Raw genomic sequence first — 23,817 nt, 5'->3', positions numbered from 1 at the left:
TTTCTTTTCAGCATTCGATGTGGTGGTGGCTAGGTATTTTTTTTTAAACTCCAAATATTTGTTGCTATTGTTCAGTCTCTCAGGCGTGTCTGACTGTTTGTGATCCCGTGGACTGCAGCACGCCAGGTTTTCTTGTCCTTCACTTCCTCCCGGAGCTTGCTCAAACTCATGTCCATTGAGTCGGTGATGCCACCTAACCATCTTGTCCTCTGTCGTCCTCCCCTTCTCCTCCTAGCCTTCAATCTTTTCCAGTATCAGGGTCTTTTTCAATGAGTCGGCTCTTTGCATCAGGTGGCCAAAGTATTGGAGCTTCAGCCTCAGCGTGTGTTCCTCCACTGACTATTTATACCAGCAAAAATCAGCAAAGTTTTATTTTTTTAAGGTTTTCTTTTTAATTTTATTATTATTATTATTTTTACTTTACAATACTGTATTGGTTTTGCCATACATTGACATGAATCCACCACAGATGTACATGAGTTCCCAATCCTGAACCCCCCTCCCACCACCCTTCCCATATCATCTGTCTGGGTCATCCCAGTGCACCAGCCCCAAGTATCCTGTATTCTGTATCGAACCTAGACTGGCAATTCATTTCTTACATGATAGCATACATGTTTCAATGCCATTCTCCCAAATCATCCCACCCCTCTCCCTCTCCCACAGAATCCAAAAGTCTGTTCTATACATCTGTGTCTCTTTTGCTGTCTCGCATACAGGGTTATCATTACCATCTTTCTAAATTCCATATATATGTGTTAGTATACTGTATTGGTATTTTTCATTCTGGCTTACTTCACTCTGTATAATTGGCTCCAGTTTCATCCACCTCATTAGAACTGACAAAGTTTTAATAAGAATAAAAAGGTTACTGTAAGCCCTAAGCTGATAAAAAATCTTACTGAAGTATTTTTTTAGTGAGATCAAAACGTAATCATTTATCAAAGAATTAAAGGGGAGAAAAGTAAAAAATAAATGTATACATAAAGGTGATTTTATTCTAGTTAGTAAGTTCTGAGCTGCAAGGAGCTTTATAAATAAATTATAGGATGGAAAATTGAGCAATGAAATAATGTGTCCACAATATTCAGATTATTGAAGACAGAAATGGGGTTAGAAGAAACATATTTTATCTCTTAGAATATTATTTGAGTGTATTTAATTACAGAAATTAACTGATGCATTTCCCTTTATTAAGGCTTGGCCGTATGGTGGGTGGTTATAAGATCAAAGCTCAAATTGTGACTTTTATTAGTACCTGTGACCTTGTGTGAAGCATTGAACTTCAATTTTCTTATATAAAACAAGGTATCTGGTGCATAGTGTATATTCAGCAAATAACAAATATTAATTGTTAGTAATAATTTAGCCAGCTTAGGTATACATCTTCAATATTTAAAAAAATGGTTTCTATAGGCTAGAAACTTAGAAATTAGTGGGAAAGATCATAGACATTGTTATGTGGTTATCTTACCATGTGTATGATCTTTCCCACTAATTTCTAAGTTTCTAGCCTATAGAAACCATTTTTTAAAAATGTGGATTATTTGTTATTTAGTTGCTAATTTGTGTCCAACTCTTTTGCGATGCCATGAGCTGAAGCCCTCCAGGCTCCTCTGTTCATGGAATTTCCCAGGCAGAATACTAGAGTGGGTAGCCATTTCCTTCTCCAGGAATCTTCCAAACCCAAGGATCGAACCCACATTTTCTGCACTGGCAGGTCGGCAGTCAGATCTGTGGATATTTACAGGTTGTTATGAATCTTTGTTTGGGACCACAAAGCATCCAAACTGACCTGAGAATGAGGGTGACGTCGCACTTCTCTGGGAAATCAGTGTAGGGAGGTTTATGGGAATGATTTTAGGACTGATTCCTGTGGCAGACTGAAGGAAGCAGTACTAAGCAGAAGTTGGGCTCACATGCAGTCACAGTGACCATATCAGCTAATTCCAAGTGAAAGCCCTGGACAGTCTCTCAGAACTGTCCTGAATTAGGGCAAGTAGTCTTGAATATATTCCTGTACTGACTCATTGGATGCTATCTGTCTGTAGGAAGGAGCAGTGACCTTGAATGATATGGCTTTCTTCAGCCACACACAGGCATACTCAGGGGACCGTGGCTACAAGCTCTTAGGGCGCAACATTCCCAGCAGGTGGGAGAAGGAGTGCTTCCGAGGGGAGCCACGGGTGAGCACATCACAGATTACACTATAGCAGGTGTCAGAGAAGACTTTCTGGAACAAAGGAAAGTCTTAAAGGTTTAGAGTGAGTGAAGTCACTCAGTCGTGCCCGACTCTTTGAGACCCCATGGACTATAGCCCACCAGGGTCCTCCATCCATGGAATTTTCTAGGCAAGAGTACTGGAGTGGGTTGCCATTTCCTTCTCCAGGGGATCTTCCCGACCCAGGGATTGAACCCCGGTCTTCCACATCACAGGCAGACACTTTAGAAGATGCATCCAAAGTTGGATTCATGTGTATAGGGTAAGGATATAGAATTACTTTTAATCAGTATGTGTCTAGAGCATGAGGAAGATCTATTTAAAATTCTTTTTTGGTTTATACAGTGCGGCCACAACTATTATAAGAATTTTCAAAATTAAATTTCTATTAAGATAAAATATTTTTAAAAAGAAAACTTAAGAAGAGGCATGGATGGTTAAGAGAAATTTCAAGTAGTTTCTGGACCATATTCACAATGAGGGGTTATCTGATTGTGCAGGGCAGCATGGCAGTAATAGCTGAATAAGTAGCTAGGATCAAGTCATGATGAGTTTTAGGTGGCAGACTTTACCTGTAGTTATCTGAACACTGTTGAAATATGTGAAGGATGGCAGAGGCCAAGTCAGATTATCTTTCAGAAAAAATCTTAATAATAGCTTGGAAAATATATTTGAGAGAATCAAGACTGTAGGCAGGAAGGCTTTATAATAGCCTGGGTGTTGGATGACAAGATCTGCATACTACTACCTCTCCAGAGGAAGTATTTAATAATTTCATGTTGAATGTGTGTTATTTCACATGATGTATCTATCACAACACTCTCACATTATTGTTTTTTCTTATTTATATTCTCTTGGGTTCTATAGATTTTATTTTCTATCTGAGATTGAATTTTCCTTAGAGGATAAAAGAAAAATACGTGTATTACATGTACATTTATAAGCTCATCAATCTATTCACAACATTTATTTTTAATCTAGAGTAAATGTCTAGAGTATGAGAAAGATATTAAACCTTTTTTTTTGGTTTATATAGTATGACCACAACTATTATAAGCATTTTCCAAATACAATTACTATTAAGATAAAATACTTTAAAAAAGAAAACTCAAAAATTTCTGATTTTAATTTCAAAGAGGAAACAACATAGAAAATGTAAAAATAGAAAACAAAAACCTGTCATGAATTTCATAGTTTTGATATTAGTTGGAATTTAATTTAATTTGAGCAGGTCGATTTTCCAAAGTCTCATCCAAGTTTCTTCATCTTTATATGTATCTAATAGTACCTGGCTCAAAAGTCATTGTAAGGATTAAATGATTATAGTACTAAAAATAATTTAATAAATTATAAAATACTTATATATAAGTGCATTAATTCCTTTAAGAATTTATCACAGCGAGGCATCCTCTCTTCTCTTCAGAGAGAAGAGAACCTAGCAAAGAAGATGCACCGTAAGCAAAGCTGGACATCTGCAGTCCCGACTTGAGGCCACCCATGGTGTTACTGAACTTGGAGAATCCATGCGTGGCATGAGTGAGGAGACAGGTGGAGAGGTTCTCTTTTCAAGCTTCTGTTTGATTTTCTTTAAAAGACTGAATAATAACGCCAGTTTATAGTGTGCTTATTTCAACTAAGCTTTCACCAGAAGAGGCATTATGTTTTAATGAGCTTTAATTTCTCAATTGATGCCAATGTGAATCTTAATATTTAACTGCATAAGAAGGTGATGATTACAGATCTGTTTTCTGCTTGGTCTTGGCAGGAAAGAGGGCCAGAGCCACCAGCTTTATTTCAGTAGCATTACAGAGTGGAAATTACACAGAACCAGCAGGAGTCAAACATCCCATGTTTAAGTCTTTCTCCTTCCTTGGGCAAAAATACTGTAGATTTCTGAACCTCAGCTTTGTTTTCTTTAAAACCAAAGGTTTGGAATTAAATGATTAAGTTCCTTCTGGATTTGTAATTCTGATTCTCAACGTTCACAATTCTCTCAAGGGACAAAAATGGAGATCTCAGAGTGCACACCTCACTTTAGCTTTCTGATCACAGATCTGCATCATTTGGGTCAAAATTACAAAGATGCTCAAGGACCGGGAAATGCTCAGTGAGGGCAGTGGGCCTGGAAGAGGAGACAAGGTGCCTTCCTCAAGCAGATGCCACAATGACAATCATACTATGCATCCTGAAACCTACTTCAGAGGCCTCCAACACCCCTAAACCTGTACCCTTAATACCACCCCATCCTCATAAGCATGCTCACACACACACACACACACACACATACACATACACACTGAGAGACATTTTGGAAAAGAACCAAAACAAATTCTTCAGGAGCCTAGAAAAAGACTAGACTAATTATTTGCTAGTCCTATTGTCAGTCTGTCTGACATTAGCCAAGTTTCATATAGTTTCAAGTTTCAACTCAAAACATTTACACAAGAGTATCCCTGATGTTTTACAGTGGTTTTTCTTGTTATAAAACTCTCAAAATATTGACCTCCTTGGAAACATTTCTTCTCACACTCAATTGGATTTTACAAATGTCTTTTCTTTTGTTTTTTGAGTTGCCATATGCACACCCTCAGTCCCCACCATGAGACTATCAACTCCTTGGATCAGTTTCACATCTTCTGTTGCAGTGATATCATCACTGTTTGTTAAGAAAATGATTATTATATCTCCAAGGATTCAATCCCATATATAATCCATTAAAATAAAATGAAATGCCTTCATAAAAGAGTTATAGATTTAAACTCCTGAAGGATGGCATGTCTCAGAAATATAAGCAAGCAGCAGAAACAGTTGAACTATGAGGAGACGGCCACATAGGCTGGAATACAAGCATCAGGTCTTGGTAGCTGTCACTGCATTTTGCTTGAAGCAGTGTGCCAGCCCTTTCATGTATACACTTGTGTTTCCAAGACCAGGGTCGAGTAGCCACAATATCAAGAGTCTAAAATCATTGCAACTGTAATTAACTGTTTATCTAATTTACAGAACTGAGTCACACGTAATCATTAAGGACCTGCTATGTGCCAAGTATTGCCTTTATGGATAGTGCTATAAAAGCGACTGAAATATATTTCCTGTTCTCAAGGAAGGCCAACCAGTTATTTAGTGACCTAATTTTTAACAAAGATAAACTGTGAGGTCTGGGAGACTAGTGATCTCATCACTGACTGCAAATTTGCCAGTGCCTAGTAGAGTTCCTAGAAGGCAGAAGCAATGTAGTGTTTGTGAAATAAATTTACTGCTCTGTGTTACTTTTTAGCGATTTTTTTTCTAGTGTACAAGCTGCTCCTTGAAAAACAAATCTGAGATATTAACAATTAAGGGTATAGTCTGTCTATCTTTATATCTGCAATGATATGAAAAACACAACATGTTGTGTATATTGATATTATTACTTGGAGTGACTTCTGTCTTTCACATTTTGACCAAAAAATTCTAAATTATGCCTCACCTTATTTTTCATGTTAATCCCTCAAACATAAAAATTTACCCCTCTTTGTCACCTTCAAGATAATGTAAAAAATAATTTAAGAAAGGTAAATGAGGAAAGTGCAAGTAAAAAATCTGGTAGAAAACAGTATTTATTTCAAGCCCCTGAGTTTGAGTCAATCCTCTGTCGTCAGTTTTATATGTATGAATTTACTGCAATGAGAGCAATAATGAAAATAAAAACAATAATATCACACTTGAATTAATTCCCTATCTCTAGAATTTGAGCCAACATCACAATAATCAGTCTGTGAAAATGAAGTTTACAGTTTTGAACAAGACTTTACAGGGCTTTTGGTCTCTCTCTGTCATAGGCCAAAACAGACTGATTTTCATTTTGAAGGATCATTTCTTTATTTTCCACACTTTTCTATTAAAACTCTTAAATGACTAGGCAGGAGGCAGTTGAACACCACACCCAAGAAGGATTTACCTGTAGTTCTGCTTTTCATTTCCTATGTGGAATCTGTCGTATTGTGAATAGGCTCGGTTTCCTTCCCAGTCCAATAACTCAATTCTTAGAGTGTACTGCCTCTGACTGGTTATGGCAAAAATAAACTCGTTCCCCAACCAATATTCACCAGAGGGATTTCCAAAACCCTGCCAAAGAAGACAGAGATGCAGTGGTTAATTCATGGAGATATTTTCAAGTTTAATATTATGTTCTAAACAATAATAAAATATTCTTTAAAAGATGGTTCTTTCATATTTTTATACACTTTCTTCAGTTACACACTCTATTTTTTTGCTATGTTCCTCTCCAAGGCTCATTACAATAATTATTAACACAGTAAAAATATGATATTCAAACCTGTGTAGATGAGAATTTTTTGAATTAAATGAATCTGGTTAATAGGTTTAACCAGTAAATGCTTCTCAATCACAACTTGCTTTTGAAAATGGTTCTTACATATTAGTTAATGGAATATTTTCAACATAGTTTAAACATTTTCCAATGAGTATTATCAGAAGTTATTTAAAAATACTATTATTATTGTTTTATGATATTATTATTCACAGTCAAATTATGTTAGATAGTAACAAACAGATTACTAGACCCTTAACTTCTATAGCTTTTAACATTTTCAAGTAATAATAAGCAAATCTGTAAATCCAGGACTTCAGTCACTTAAATACATCACACCCATAGATCAGGATTTGGAGGTAGAAGGCTGACACTTACGAGCTAGTGAGGGAATCTAGCTGGAGGCTCCAACCCTGAATCTCAACAAATTTCCTCTGTTCTCTTAAGGGAATCCCAGTCATTGCTACTAAGTGTTAAAAACAGTTTTGTTTGTGGGATAAAAGAAGTAGTACATAAAAGAAAGCTAACTTTTAATGCTGGTTATGTTAGCGATAGGAAAATTAAAAACCTAGGAAATTACTTGGAGAAGGCAATGGCAACCCACTCCCAATCCTCTTGCCTGGAAAATCCCATGGATGGAGAACCCTGGAAGGCTGCGTACATGGGGTCGCTGAGGGTTGGACACGACTGAGCGACTTCACTTTCACTTTTCACTTCTATGCGTTGGAGAAGGAAATGGCAACCCATTCCAGTGTTCTTGCCTGGAGAATCCCAGGGATGGGGAGCCTGGTGGGCTGCCGTCTATGGGGTCGCACAGAGTCAGACACGACTGAAGCGACTTAGCAGCAGCAGCAGCAGCAGCAGCAGGAGATTCCCGGTGCTCTAGATTTTGGGTATTCACAAATGCCTCAGAAAGTATCCCTCGGTAAAACTTGAAGTTCAGTGTAATTCCTGATCTACATGTTTTACTGACCAGACTATGATCTCCTTGAGGACAGAAGTTGTGTTGTATTTGTGAATCCTCAAAGACTAGTAGAATGCTGGTATACACTGGGTACTCCATATGCTTTACTGAAGTTCAAAGAACATGGAAGAAAGGCAGGAAGGAAGAAAACAAAAGACTATAGTATTCTGCAGTTGAATTCAGAAAAATAACCTTTAAACTTAATTCTTGTAGGTAATCTGGTTGAATCTCAAGGGTGTTTCTTAAAGTGCCCAACTGAATCATAATCACTGGAGCACTAGTTGAAAACAAATATTCCTGGCAGGCTCCAACCTGAATCAAAGTGTCTGAGACCAGTCCATAAATCTGAATCTGATCCGTCTGAATCCATTTATCTTGTGCACTTTGATACTTGGAAAACTTGGAGGTGTCTAGTAATCACATGATATACTTTGATGTTGCAGAAAGAAACATTCTGGTTCACTTGCTGCTAAGTCGCTTCAGTCATGTCCAACTCTGTGCGACCCCATGGATGGCAGCCCACCAGGCTCCCTAGTCCCTGGGACTCTCCAGGCAAGAACACTAGAGTGGGTTGCCATTTCCTTCTCTGGTTCACCTAAGTATTCACTAATAAAGGGTCTTATTCTATCTGTATGAATAAGAATGAGGAAAGTACTGAAAATCAGAGCAATTCTTTTTTTAACAATTAATTAATTTATTTTAATTGGAGGCTAATTACTTTACAATATTGTGGTGGTTTTCGCCATACATTGATATGAATCAGCCAAGGGTGTCCATGTGTCCCACCATCCTGAACCCTCCTCCCACCTCGCTGCCCACACCATCCCTCTGAGTTGTCCCAGAGCATCAACTTTGGGTGTGTTTCATGCAGCAATTCTTATTTCCTCAATACAGAGGATAGAATTTGAAAAATATTTATTTCTTTTTTTTTATTTTTTTATTTTTTTAATTTTAAAATCTTTAATTCTTACATGCGTTCCCAAACATGAACCCCCCTCCCACCTCCCTCCCCGTAACATCTCTCTGGGTCATCCCCATGCACCAGCCCCAAGCATGCTGTATCCTGCGTCAGACATAGATTGGCGATTCAATTCTTACATGATAGTATACATGTTAGAATGCCATTCTCCCAAATCATCCCACCCTCTCCCTCTCCCTCTGAGTCCAAAAGTCCGTTATACACATCTGTGTCTTTTTTCCTGTCTTGCATACAGGGTTGTCATTGCCATCTTTCTAAATTCCATATATATGTGTTAGTATACTGTATTGGAGTTTTTCTTTCTGGCTTACTTCACTCTGTATAATCAGCTCCAGTTTCATCCATCTCATCAGAACTGATTCAAATGAATTCTTTATGTATATTAACTTTACAGAATTACAACTATAGTAGAAATGTTCTTTAATGATTTCTCCTTTAACCAACTTACATGGAGCAGTATTTTTCATTTTTTCTTTAAAGTATATTAATACCCAGAGTACACTAAAAGTATTAAATACAGTTATGCACTCCCATCTGCCAACTGAGTTACTTACCAAAGACCAATTGTGTTTGGTCTCAAACTTATTTATGCCAGTCCTCTTATGGCAATGATAAGCTTTATAACGTGATGTAAATAAGTTAAATATTAGTCAGGAAAGAGGAATTTTGTTTTGTTTTTGGTAAAAACTAATTTAGATGTTTATATTTGCTCTATGAAAGCAAATCACTAAAAATTCTTTTGAACTATAAGTTGTTGCAACAATCCTAAAAGACTGAAGAAAATAATAAAACTTTAGAGGACTTTTAACATACATTGCTTTTTATATGGCTTACTTGCTCTAGTTTAAAAAAAAAGAAGCTAAATATTTGATGCATTTGATTATGGGAAAGTTTTATGAAAGAATCCCTAATTCAGAATTGTAAGCTTTGAGCTTCCATTTTATTTTATTTTATTTTTATTTTTTTTATTTTTTAAATTTTAAAATCTTTAATTCTTATATGCGTTCCCAAACATGAACCCCCCTCCCACCTCCCTCCCCATAACATCTCTTGAGCTTCCATTTTAAAAATGTGGGCAAATGAATGTATTTTCAATGAAATGTATTAGCATATATATATATATATATATATATATATATATACATATACACACAATTCTAACTTAGTTGCATATATGTATCTCAATTTAAATTAGTTTTTGATCAACTAAACACCTTTTGTCCAAATTGCAGTGGGTACATGCATCCCCTAAGATCATCTCCCTGTAGCCCAGAGTACAGATGTCGGATCTATTGAAGTCCATACTCTAGGGTCTCCTTTCTTCTCTGTTCTTAAGATGCTCAAGTCACAGGTTGCAAGAGCTCCACAGTGGCAGGAAATCTTAATTTAAAATGTGCTAAGAATTTAACACATTCTTAGGGAAATTGGTGCTATATACCATGGAGATGAGTGAAATTTACCTTCTTCAATGAGTAAGCAAAGCAGAAAGTTACAGGGGACTGAAAATTAGCACATTCTTAGTTGTAGAAGCCACTGGGAAGGAAAAGAAGACCACTGGAATTCTCCTTGCATTTCTTTTCAGCTCAGACATGAAAAAACTCTATAGCCACTTGAGGATTCCCTCTTTTGTGTGGTCAGTTAGAAGAGATTCAGTAATTATACTAAATGTGAATAAGGAAGGTGGGGATGATGAAGTGTGAAGTTTTAGGTCAAATCATTCCATGCTGTTGAAATAGCTGCAAGGATATAAAAGCTCTCCAGCCTTCCTAGGGAAAAGCACAGTGATCTCCAGTAAGCCTCCGAAAAGGAAGAACATTTGTGTAATTCCTCCATGTGTCTTCGTTCCCAGCTTGTCATGCAAGCTTGTACCCCGTCTAGGTGGAGGCTAATAACCATTCCTGAACAGTTTGCTTTTTGTGACTGAAGACAGAGGAAGACACAACTGAAGAGAAAGCAATGAAATTTGCTTTCATAAAACAAAATTTTATTTCATGCACCTTTCCAGAAAACTTTCTAAATATATGCTCTATTGGCTGCAAGGAATCAATGTGTTAGAGAGATTCTAACACAATCAATCTCTCTGTTAGAGAGAGAGTGTAGGAGGAAACCTAATAGCTAAGTGCAATGATGCAGGAAAAAAAAAGATGAAAAAATTCAAGAAAGAAGGGAAAATGGGTTCCTAATTTAGTAAACTGTCTATTGGATAGTTTATTAGGCAACCATGGATCTGACACCTAGTCACAAAGACAGCTTTGATTAAACAACTTCTACTCCCTACCTCTGGCTCCAATTGGAAGTCTTGCTCAGCCACATACTTGCTCTTATTTTTGTGTCTTAGTTTCCTCATATGCAAAATAAGGATTTAAAATATTTCCACATACAATGTTGTGAGGAAGAAGTGAGATAATATATTCAAAGCATTTATCTCAGTGTTGGTGCATGAGGAGTACTTAACAAAAATCTAGTTTCTATTATAATTAGAGGATATATCACAATATATAGTAATTTTCTGATTATCTGCCTCTGTTCCAAAAGACTATAAGCTATTTGGCATTACGTAGGTTCTTTTCCACTCTATATGAGAAATCCTAGGTCTTGTCTTAGCCTGAAATTTAATAAGGAGATATTGAATCAATGCTTTAAATAGTTTTCAGATGCTAGGAACTAATGTATTCTTATGATAAGTTGAGTATTGGTTTATACAAATGAGTACTGTCATTTTAATCCAAGAAGTTAATTATTATTTTTTTTCTTTAAAATTTCTTTTATTAAAAGAAATATATGAACCATAAAATAGGTTGGGACACTATAAAAACATTTAAACTCATATTATAAATTTTCTTTTTTTTTATTTTTATTTTTACTTTATTTTACTTTACAATACTGTATTGGTTTTGCCATACATTGACATGAATCCACCACGGGTGTATATGCGTTCCCAAACATGAACCCCCCTCCCACCATAATCCAAGAAGTTAATTTTTAAATAAGAAGTTGAAGCCAACTGGGGCTTAGCCAATAGGGGCTAAGCTATGGCACAAACAATAGCTTGTGTCTACCGATTATCTTCTTACTCTTGTTTCTGCTTTCCTACTGCTAAAGAGAAGTTGTCTTCTTTACCTCTACCTTGGTTCTATTTCTTTAATTCCTTTCTCACTATCTCTCATAAGGTTTAGGATCTACAAAAGAAATTTTTGAGATCTTAAACCCATGCTAATAACTTGACAGTTCTGACATTTGCTTTCAACTGGCAGTGCATATCAGAAACAGCTGTGGAGCTTTTTCAAAATATAGATGACTTGGTTGGTTCCCATATGGAGGTTCTGACTTGGTATGTCTGGGGCGGTCTTAGAGATTTGTACATTTAAAAGTTCCTCAGGTGAGTATGCTGTGTACTAAAGGTGGAGAACCATAGGACTATAACATAGAATACCTATTCTGAATGCAAATGAGAAATAATAAATTAACCAGATCAAATTATCTAAGAGGTACATGGGGGAAAAAAAAGACAGGCATAAAACTAAACTTCATCTTTACATTGAAGATATTAGCAGTTAAGTGTTGATTGTATATTATGGGAGTGTCTTTGAAAAAAATTCCTATTTTTTCTGGAAATACAGAGATGGACAATGCACAAACAAGCAAAAAAAAAAAAGATTTACATATTATTGAATACCTAACAGTTTGCCACAGGTTTTATATTTTACTCCAAATAGCTTGCAACAGTCATAAGAATGAAAAGTCTTATACAAAATTCAGTGGTGGCACTGAAAAAGCAGTAAGTCCTTTGAATAAACAATAGTAATAAAAACAGAACTTGTTCATTTTTTATAAATAAAATCCAAGGATGCTACACCCTACCCTGCCAATCATAATAACATAATTTAAAAAATCACATATTATGATTCTGATATCATAATTCAGATAGATTGTTTATCAATTTTATTTCTCCTTTAGCTCTTTAATAAAAGGCAAAAGACTCTGGAATTTAGCTTAAGCTAATGCTGACTTAAAATTGGCCTTATAAACCACATTTTGCTTAAAAAAAAAAAGCACACAGAGAATAGATTAATATTCATTAGCTTTTGCCAAAATTTGCAAAGATGTTCAGTTTTGATTTGTATTTTTCCAAGTTGATAAAATAATTGTCTCTGATACTTTGTTTTATCTGATAATATTCATAGGAAGTGTTGACTTTTTATGGCTGAAACACAACTGAAACCAGACACAGTCTATGTACCCTGTAGGTTTCATCTCTTTTCATAAAATGATCAAAGAAAACAAACAAGAAGTCAGGGCTACTGAGTGGTGGCTTTCCAAAGGTGCTTAATATACAATTCAATTGCGCATCTCCTCTAACTACTGAGATAGCCCAAGAAAGATCAAAAGATGAATATTTCAGCATTTAAAATTTCTGATATGTATTTTTCTCCTTTTAATGTGAATACGATAAAATTAAGTTGAAAATGTGCTTAATTTCTTTCCAGAAACAAAGAACTCCCCAAAGGTATGGTGCTCAGAAGGAGATATTTGTGTAAATAGGAAGCTCTGTTTATGGAGCTAAATGTTTTCAAGACAAGGACAGGTTGTCTCCAGGGCATTAGTCACTACATTCTATAAAGTTAGGCCACTGGGGTACTGTTTGGAACACCTAGCTTGATTGGGCTGTATATGCAAAAGTACTGCTGATAAGTGTTATTGCTGTAGCCCACTAAATGGTATTCTCATGGCTTGAAGGAGTCAACGTTGTTCCCTAAGTGCCTCATTAAAAAAGCCCACTCCAGACTTCCCCCTTGGCAAACATCTTTACAAATCCATAAACCAGATTTTGCTGAATCTCCTCATAAGGAAGTTTTAAGTGAAAACAAAGCTTAGGTAAAGGATTTTGTAGTCTTAAAGTCAACATTAAGAATCAATTAAACTGCAAGTCTTCCATGGTGAGAGAGGTTTAAAAATAATAATTATATATTTGTAATTTCATGTGTTGATAATTTTAACATATTGTTCTGGAGACCTTACGAAGCAAGAGTCAGCCCACAGATATCAACCAGTATAAAGGGAAGGAGAGAGGAAAGGCAGAAAGGAAGGAGGGACGAAACTTTAGTCCTACAGTCAGTGCTTGAGAAAGAAGTGAAGCATCTTATCGTATATAATAGAAGAGTGAAGATTAAGGAGTAACTGGTACACGTCAAGTTCTCTTTCCCAAATGATGCAGCAGCCAGTTCTGATTCAGGGAGCAGAAGTGGGTGTGACTGATAAGAGCTGGCATAAGGAGTTTATGCTCATTCTTTGTGGAGTCATGTTGCTTTGTCTGCAGGTGAAAGAAAAGCTCTGGAGGAAACAACTGAAACACTTTATACCATGTGATTTGGTGACAGTTAACCAAATTATAACATACGATACATTTTTAAAATTTTTATTTATTTAATTTATTTAATTAATTTATTCTAATTGGAGGCTAATTACTTAACAATATTGTAATGGTTTTTTCCATACATTGACATAAATCAGCCATGGGTGTACACGTGTTCCCCATCCTGAGCCTCCCTCCCACCTCCCTCCCCATCCCATCCCTCTGGGTCATCCCAGGGCATGAGCCCTGAGCACCTTGTCTCACGCATCAAACCTGGACTGGTGCTCTGTTTCACATATGATAATATACATGTTTCAATGCTTTTCTCTCAAATCATCCCACCCGTGCTGTCTCCCATAGAGTCCAAAAGACTGTTCATGCAAAGGGTTGACTCATTGGAAAAGACTTTGATGCTGAGAGGGATTGGGGGCAGGAGAAGAAGGGGATGACCGAGGATGAGATGGCTGGATGGCATCACTGACTCGATGGACGCGAGTCTGAATGAACTCTGGGAGTTGGTGATGGATAGGGAGGCCTGGCGTGCTGCGATTCATGGGGTTGCGAAGAGTCGGACACGACTGAGCGACTGAACTGAACGGAACTGATATATCTGTGTCTCTTTTGCTGTCTTGCATATAGGGTTATCGTTACCATCTTTCTAAATTCCATATATATGCATTAGTATACTGTATTGGTGTTTTTCTTTCTGGCTTACTTCACTGTGTATAATAGGCTCCAGTTTCATCCACCTCATTAGAACTGATTCAAATGTATTCTTTTTAATGGCTGAGTAATAGTCCATTGTGTATATGAACCACAGCTTTATTTTTTTAAATTAAAACAAAACAAAAAAAGTTGTCAGACTCATTTTTGCCAAAATGTTTCAAAATTTTAGAGTTTATCTCATTTCTGACTGTGCAGAATTGACGCTAAGCTTATAAATTATTCTAGTTTGAATAAAAGACAGTCTTTCTATCTCCCCTGAAAAAGGGAGAGGAGAAAACTTCACAAAAACTGTGATTAAAGAATAATTCAGCCCCATTCCAACAATGAAAAAACTTGCTTAAATATATACATTTGACAAATGCTTATAAGACATGAATCAATGACATCCTTCATATGTCAATCTTCCTTACTTAATATACCTAGTTTGCCAAGGCAGCAGATGATTACAGTTAGTATGTCACCATTTTGGAAAGTGATGATAACTTTATATTAAATTTTCTTTTATCATTAGTATTAAAAATAATGTATTTCAGACTTGCCAGATTCTATAGCTATAGTCTAATTCTCAGATAACTTCTTCAAAACTTATTTTAGTAGTGAAAATAATCATGACTTAAGATGATCTGCCAAATAATATTTTTGCCAGAGTTAAGAAAACATTTGCAGTTTTTGATGTTTTAATCTTGGATAATAATAATACCTACAGTTTACTGACAGTTCAATGTGCCAAGTGCTTTACTTACAGCTAATTCTCACAATATTCCTGGCAAGGCAAGTGAGGTACTATTCGCAATGTCCCCTCCTAACAAGAGAGAAAGTTAAGGCGTGGATTAAATGATTTGCTAAAAATCACTCCACTTTTAAGTGGCAGAGTGATGACTAGAACTGTGCATGTGCAGACAGGAGGCCATGTCTCCAGGGTGACTCCAGAACCAAGAACACTCAATCTACAGAACCAAAGAATTGAAATGTTGCCTCTGGAGGACTTTACAAACCAAGAAATCTTTTAATGAATAAAACCTGGGTTCTGCAGCTTGTATGGACTGATTCAAGACTAGCCAATTCGTCTGTAAGTATGACATTCCCCTAGTCCTTTAAATTTCACCCTAAGCTCTGGATTGTGGAGACAGATTTGAGAGCCTTGCCTCCTGTCTCCTTTCCAGTTTACCTCAAAATGAAAGCTCTTTCTTTTCTCAAAAGCCTGTGCCATAGTATTGGCTTCTTTAGCCCTTGCTCAGTAACATCATCTTTATTCTAAGTTCTCACAGTTAATCTTGTATATTTTTGGTCTAGGTTGAAAGACTTCACATTTATCTTTGTAGAACTCTATCTTGTTGGCTTTAGCCTACTTTTCTATTTTGAGTTTATGGACGATATCAAGATTCCAACTTTGTGTAACTCCAAACTTTATTAACTTACTTTCAGTGTTAAATCTGATTAAAAAAAATGCTGCAGATAAGAGACACCAGTAGACACTTTCCTTCATTTCCTAAAACCCTTCGTTTACTGATGTTTGGTCAATTACTAACCTACTAATGGGTAAACTGCAATGTTGACAAGCAAACCACAGTTTTTACACATTTTCAACATGAATATCAAGGCAGAACTTAGGTTAGTACAATATTTCTCTTTATCTCTTTCTTTACTTTCTGAGAGGAGAATTTGTCAAAAATTTGTCAAGACAAGAATTACATGGAACATTTAGATGTAACAGATATTAGTTTGCAAAGGAAATCCTATATTACTGTTTCTTGATAATTTGTCAGCAGACTTTAACAGTTAATATTGTAGGCACTATGTGATTATTGGATTATAGATTATTTCAACCATCTACTGTATTATCTTGGAAAAACTGATCTCCCAACTTGCTCAGTTTCCTCTTAAAATGGGAACAGTATTAACTAATACATTTAATATAAAAATTAGAGAAGAGCTTATGTATGAGTCTTGTACATAAAAATACTGAAAGGGTAGCTATGATGATGGTGATGATGGTAATGATGTTATCTACTGTTATTCTGGAGACCTCAATCACATCTCACAGTTCATACCCTTGTGTACTTGTCTTACTTTGAATCTGGACTGGTCGTGTCATCAACTTTAACTAAAAGAATATAGTAGAAGTGACATGCCATTTCTGGGTTTAATAAATCTTAAAAGACCTGGAAGCTTCTATTTTTGTGCTCAAAGGATGTCAACTGCCACATAATGAATCTGATGACCCTGGATCACTATACTGGGGGAAGCCCACCCTAGCCACATTGGAGGAGTTTTCAGTCCATAGCCAGCAACAACTTGCCAGCCACTCGAGTGAAGTCATTGATGGTGCCCCCCAGTTCTGCTCCACAGCCCACAGCCCTATACACTTCTCTTGCCCTGGCTTATGTATTCCAGACTGGGTCCAAATTCTAGCTTCCTCCACCCTCATTCAATCAGGAACAAATTCAGACAATATATAATAGTTTGCTAAATAATTTCAGTAACATATTTTTCTTTCTGATATACACATGGAAATCATTTATTGAAAAAGATTGATGAGTGCTTTGTGTTTAATGAGAATAATGTCAGGAATGTATCATTTTATTTTTTAAAAGACATCTAAAAATACAAGGGCTTATCACATAGTGTAGTGAAGAAAATCTCACTATAAAATGTCAAAAACTATGTAAATTCTTCCAACTTACCATTTTATATTCTTTCCAACCCCTTTGGAAATCTAGACTTCCATCTTCACGATGCTGTATTACAGTCCAACCTCCCCCATTGAGATCCATATTGCAAAATACCTGACAAAGAAACATAAAGCCAAGTGAAAATTATGTCTAATTTAAAGAAACAGGTATCAGATATATTTCAAAACAGAAATAGGATGGATAGCCTTATAGAAAAAAAATGACAAATTGCCAAGTTGAAAATATTAATGCAGATATTTTATTGGCTACTTCTTCCTATATCCAAGTTGTTCCTGATTAAATTCCATCAAATGTGCATAAATTACTTGTAAAGTTTTGAATCAGTCAGCTGAAAACTGTCTCTCTCAGTCACAGACTATAAAAATTATTTTTAAAAATTTGTCTTCAATAGCAATAGGCACCGTGTATAATCAATTTTTTTAAATGTTACTAAAGTTTCCAAAATTACATACTATTTTACTGCTAAAACAGAAGATTTGGAATTTTTACCTTTAATTTATTAAATTACAATATGCCAATAATAAAGGTTTTGGAAAAATGGTGTTTTAAAAATCATGTATATTTAGTATTACACATTTCATTGCATATTTACTCCTATACACTCATATACTACAATAATTATTCTTGACGGTTCAGTATAACATTAGAGGCAAAATTTGGTCCCTAGCATATGGCGAACACATTATTTGCTCGAATTTTCATCATGAACAATACAAGGAGAACATGACATACTATATTCCTTCTGACTGTGAGAAGCTTTTCTTTTGCATGTGGAAAAGTTATCCAAATCTTTCAAAGACTTATGCTTATTTCAATTATTCTAAATATAATGGTATTTATTTAGAAATGGATTCATTTCCCCCAGAGCCCACCAAGGAGAGAAACATATCTGTAATAGGATTATCTTTAGAGAGCAATCACTGTAATTGATGAAGCATGAATGTGGCAGCTTGATTATTCAAGGGCTCAGCAATGAGGAGCATCATTCCCCTGGCAATCATTCCTACTAATGCAATTTGGAATCTGGCTAAAGGTGTAGATATGAGGCAACAGCAGCAGGCAGGCTGTGTGGGCATAGAGCCTGATTAAAGGAAAAAACCTCAAGTGTTTTCCCTGAGGCATTAAATTTTGAGCACAAATGGTGAAAGGGTATGAAAACATTGGCAAGAACTGTCATTCTAAGGACAAATTGTCCATGTATTTCCTCAGAGTAAAGGGAACTATGAAATACATACTTAACTGTAAGCATATGAAAATAGGCAGAATGCTCTCCTGTGGACTCTTCCTCTAACTTGACAACAGCCGCCCATCAGTATGCACTCATCATCACGAGGAACTGACTCCCTCCAAGATTACAAATTTGAAATTCCCCTCCCTATCTTGAAGTGAAGTGAAGTGAAATGAAGTCGCTCAGTCGTGTCCGACTCTTTGCGACCCCATGGACTGTAGCCTAACAGGCTCCTCCCTCCATGGGATTCTCCAGGCAAGAGTACTGGAGTGGGTTGCCATTATCTTAAAGTTCTACTAATCCCTTAGCTTCTATGCACCTGCTCTTTGTCCTCAACATAACCTCTATCTAGTCTTTTGTCTTCCTTAATTCTAAGTCAATTTTTTCACCCCACAAGCATTTTGGGGCACTGAGTCTATGATACAACTGGTGATATTTTGATGAAGAAAATATGGATCATATCATCAAAACACCTAAAAGTTTAAATAGTGATTGCTCCCATAGAAATAAGAAGATGTAAGAATTCACAATTTTAAACTCCAGTGACCTGAAGAATAATAGAGTCAGCAATCTAAATGAGAAATTTAAGGAATAGAGCTAACGTGAGAAAAGAAATGACCATGGTTTGGGAAACCTAATGTTTAGGAGAGCACAGTCATCCAAAGAGGGGAGTTTATTGATTAGAGATGATATAATTATAGGCAGATCAAGAATGAATAACAATAAGGATAAGAGAATGAGGGACTAAGAAAGGAATAGTCATAACAATAAAATGTCTTTTAAGTGCTAAATAATTTAAACACTTCACTGCATTTTCCAATTTATCTCACAACAGCCCTTAAATGTAGGTGTGATTATTATGTCCAGTTTGCAAATGAAAAACCTCAGACTTCAAGTATTTCAAGAACTTATCAATGGTTATTATTAATAAAACAAGTACTGAATTTAGGATTTGAATCCCTTGTTCTAAATTATACTGGGAATAATCTTAAAAGCAGCAGTTGATACCATAAAGACAGATTTCTAAAGAAGTTAAAAAAAAATAGTGGAAACGGATATGGGGAGGGGTGATGGCCCAAGAATGGGCTTTGGTGAACAACTGACGGAGAAAAAACCAGACATCAATAATCTTTAGGTAGGCAGGAAATTCATTTTATTTGCTACTGTGCCTAGTGTCTAGAGCAGTGCCTAGCTTATCAGTTCAGTTCAGTTCAGTCGCTCAGTCATGTCCAACTCTTTGAGATCCCATGAATCTCAGCACGCCAGGCCTCCCTGTCCATCACCAACTCCCGGAGTTCACTCAGACTCGCGTCCATCGAGTCAGTGATGCCATCCAGTTATCTCATGCTCTGTCGTCCCCTTCTCCTCCTGCCCCCAATCCCTCCCAGCATCAAAGTCTTCTCCAATGAGTCAACTCTTCCCATGAGGTGGCCAAAGTACTGGAGTTTCAGCTTTAGCATTATTCCTTCCAAAGAAATCCCAGGGCTGATCTCCTTCAGAATGGACTGGTTGGATCTCCTTGCAGTCCAAGGGACTCTCAAGAGTCTTCTCCAACACCACAATTCAAAAGCATCAATTCTTTGGCGTTCATGACCACTGGAATATGGAATGAAGCAGGGCAAAGACTAATAGAGTTTTGCCAAGAAAATGCACTGGTCATAGCAAACACCCTCTTCCAACAACACAAGAGAAGACTCTACACGTGGACATCACCAGATGGTCAACACTGAAATCAGACTGATTATATTCTTTGCAGCCAAAGATGGAGAAGCTCTATACAGTCAACAAAAACAAGACCTGACAGGAGCTGACTATGGCTCAGATCATGAACTCCTTATTGCCAAATTCAGACTGAAATTGAAGAAAGTAGAGAAAACCATTAGACCATTCAGGTATGACTTAAATCAAATCCCTTATGATTATACAGTGGAAGTGAGAAATAGATTTAAGGGACTAGATCTGATAGATAGAGTGCCTGATGAACTATGGATGGAGGTTCATGACATTGTACGGGAGACAGGGATCAAGATCATCCTCATGGAAAAGAAATGCAAAAGAGCAAAAAATGGCCTAGCTTATAGTAGGCACTAAATGAATATTTATTGAATAACTAGAGATGCAATAAGGAAAGCTAAAACAGGAAAACTTGATTAATGGAATGCAATGAAAGTTGGGGATGGATTTCAAGTTTGGGGAGTGTTCAACTTGGTCAAATATTCCAGAGAAGTCAAGATAAATAAAGATTAAGAAAATACACATTTAAATTTAGAATGAAGGAGCCTTTAGTGATCTTGAAGAGAGAGACTGCAGGATTCCTATAAGAATAAAATCCAGATGGCTCATTTTACAGAGGACATTGTTGGTGATTCGACACAGCAGCCGAAGTGGAACTCTACTGGTAAAACAGATAAGAGTAAGTGAAAATGTCAAGGTGATAGTTTCTTATTGGAAACTAAAGTCACTTGTATTTTAATTAAATTTTACCCTGCCTTGACTGGTTAATTTAGATTTTTTCCCCAGATTTTGATTTCCTAATGGACACTGATTGCCTGAAAGTTTGCCAAAATGTGCTTGCAAACCTATGAAGTCCATTTACACACTCAGGGAAAGGAATAACCCCAACTATAAATATATAGTGTGTAGAGAAAACTGTTCTTTACAGTTTTCTTTTTTGTCACTATTACCTATGTTATTAAAATTCTATGCACTTAAAAAGTTTTGAAAAAGTGATTTCTTAAAAAAATCACTCGCTAATTTTAGAAAAGACAACTTTCCTTTTAAACAAAGGTATCTAGTAACTTGCAAATGTTAAGATATGCCGGGAGTGTTTCTTAGGTAAAGACCCAAATAAGTTAACCCAGAGGAGAGAGAAGTTACCCAGGCAGATTACTGCCTTGGAAGCTAAAGTGCAGGGAAGTTAAGAAGTTAGATTTACACTCCACAATTCCTACTGGGACTCAGTAATACCAGCAAAGTTAACAGCTGCTTTTTGATGAATATGGACACAATAGAAGGGAATGATGTATTGGTTAGGGGCGTGGACTTAGGTGCTACATTACCTGTGTTCAAGTCCCATCTCAGCCCTAACTATGTTGTAGATCTTTTGCAAGGATTAAATTAATTAATACAAATAGTTTTCAGAACAGTGTTTGGCATATAACAAGCTTTGTCATTAATCTCTTGGATGTATTTTACATATGTGATGTGTATTTATATTGTGCGTATATACTTTACGTATACCTCATATATCATACTAGATTACTATTATATATTTCATATAATTTATTATTTATTATGGATAATATAAAACATGTAAAGCCAAAATACATAGAAATTCAATAAACTGTCCTTATGATTACAATTACCAGATTCTTGTTAATAACACTGGCATCATCAATTTCTAAGCACACTTTCTATTGCATACATATTTATGTAATAGATATACATATATGTATATGTCCATATATACATATGAAGTTGGGCTTCCCAGGTGGTTCAGTGGTAAAGAATGCCAAAGCAGGAGCTGCAGGAGACATGGGTTTGATCCCTGGGTTGGAAAAATCCCCTGGAGGAGGAAATGGCAACCCACTCCAGTATTCTTGCCTAGATAATCCCATGGACAGAGGAGGGTCAGTCCATGGGGTCACAAAGAGTCAGACACGACTGAGCTACCAAGCTCATATGAAGGTGGATTAGTGCTAGCAACCTGCCACACACAAGAGACCATGATTTTTCGTCAGAAGAAAAACAAAAAGCCTATGCTTAACAGAGGAAAGAAGTTCAAGAAGATAGGTGGTTGGTTTTGAAAGATTTGAGACATGAAAGGACTTGAAAAGTCCCTTTGCCAATATAGTGTGGTCTGTGCTATCTGGCGGTAACCTTCCTGTAGATGCAGGCGCCTTGCTACATTTACTACGACTGTTGCATTTATTGATCATATGACTTGGGCTTAACTCTATCCAAGAACAGATTGAACTGGCTCCTATCCCAGGCAAGGTCAAAGCTTTCAAGCATTAAAAATCTTTTAACATAATAATGATTTAAACCCAAACAAAAAGGGGAAATTTGATTCACATAGTTTTTATGTTTTTATGCTACATACAAGTTGGAATGATTAACCTTCTGAGTGTTAATTATTTTTCCATAACCTTAAATAAAAAAGGCTCAACACATTTGTTATAGTCCTTTTCCAAGAATTAGGGAAATTATAAATTCAGAAACAAATTTTTAAATATTTCAGAGTAATCAGAGCTATTATTTAATGATTTGTTTTACTGTATGAAACTAAGCAGATTATAGTGCATTTGGTTTTAGAAAGTTATGAAATGAAAGGAAAAATCCTGCTTTCTACTACCATGTACTGAAGGAAATTCAGAGTGGAAAATATCCACAAGCCATTAATAATGAAAAAAAAGTAAAAAATAGATATATAAATGATCTAATTCTCATTTTCTATCTGCTTGAAAATTTTAATAGTCCTAGAAAACTGCCTTTGGCTTCCACATCACATTTGAAAACATAATACTTTTCTAACTTTTGCAGACATTCTTTCTTGGCAGGGAATGATGTCAGTCAAAACAACTATATAACAACTGTGTATACTTGCAAATTTCAGTCTGCCTAAAATTAATAATTCATACTAATAGTTTTTGTTAATTGCCTAAATAGGTCAATTTAATTGGTTAATCCATATATCATACATAGCTAGACATTTTGTTTTGTTTTTACATAGACTTGCCTTGCTAGAATTTCTTTAAGTATTAAAATGAGCAAAATTTTTGCTAAGCATATCATGATTAGCACCAAACTTTATAGCCACAAAGCAAAATATATGTGGAAGGGTGATGGTCCTAAGGATGCCTTTTCCAAGCACTTTTTATAGAACTTTTTTACAGAACTGAGAGGATACCAATGAGCTATATAAAAATAAGAGAAGGCAATGAGATTACAGGGTGGGAGGAAGTAGGGTGGCTTACAATCAGACCTGACAATGAACTCTTAGCTGTGTCACTCACATAGGTTCCTATAAAAAATTATGGATGGTGTAGCTTCAGTCATCACTAATGTAAGTAATTATCTCACTTAGCTCCCTGTTAGGATGGTATAGTCTAGAGTTGATTTCTTTGTTACAAAGCCTGTATTCAGTATTTGCTATGTGATTTGGGCAAGTTATTTTTCTAAAATAGGGATAAAGAGAGCACCAATATATATCATAGAGTTATTGAAAGGGATAAACAAGCGAATATATATATATCTAAAGTTCTCAAAACAGAAACTGGAAACCGTAAATGCACAGTACATTTGAACTATTATATTAATCAGTTTCTCAATAACATTGGGA

At 36.0% G+C, this 23,817-nt stretch overlaps 1 protein-coding gene across 1 annotated transcript in view; it reads right to left on the bottom strand.

Moving 5' to 3' along the window:
- Positions 1-23,817, bottom strand: part of ANGPT1 (angiopoietin 1) — a 298,338-nt gene that overhangs the window by 36,252 nt on the left and 238,269 nt on the right. The window contains exons 6-7 of the mRNA XM_069600381.1: positions 17,240-17,341; positions 6,162-6,328 (exon numbers count right to left, since the gene is read on the bottom strand). Coding sequence (XP_069456482.1) covers positions 6,162-6,328; positions 17,240-17,341 — 269 coding nt within the window. The remainder of the gene's footprint in view (positions 1-6,161; positions 6,329-17,239; positions 17,342-23,817) is intronic.

Source organism: Ovis canadensis, chromosome 9, assembly GCF_042477335.2.
Source record: "Ovis canadensis isolate MfBH-ARS-UI-01 breed Bighorn chromosome 9, ARS-UI_OviCan_v2, whole genome shotgun sequence".
Classification (NCBI taxonomy): Eukaryota; Metazoa; Chordata; class Mammalia; order Artiodactyla; family Bovidae; genus Ovis; species Ovis canadensis.
Note: the sequence above shows the minus strand (reverse complement) of the source record. Positions and strands in the feature narration are given on the sequence as shown.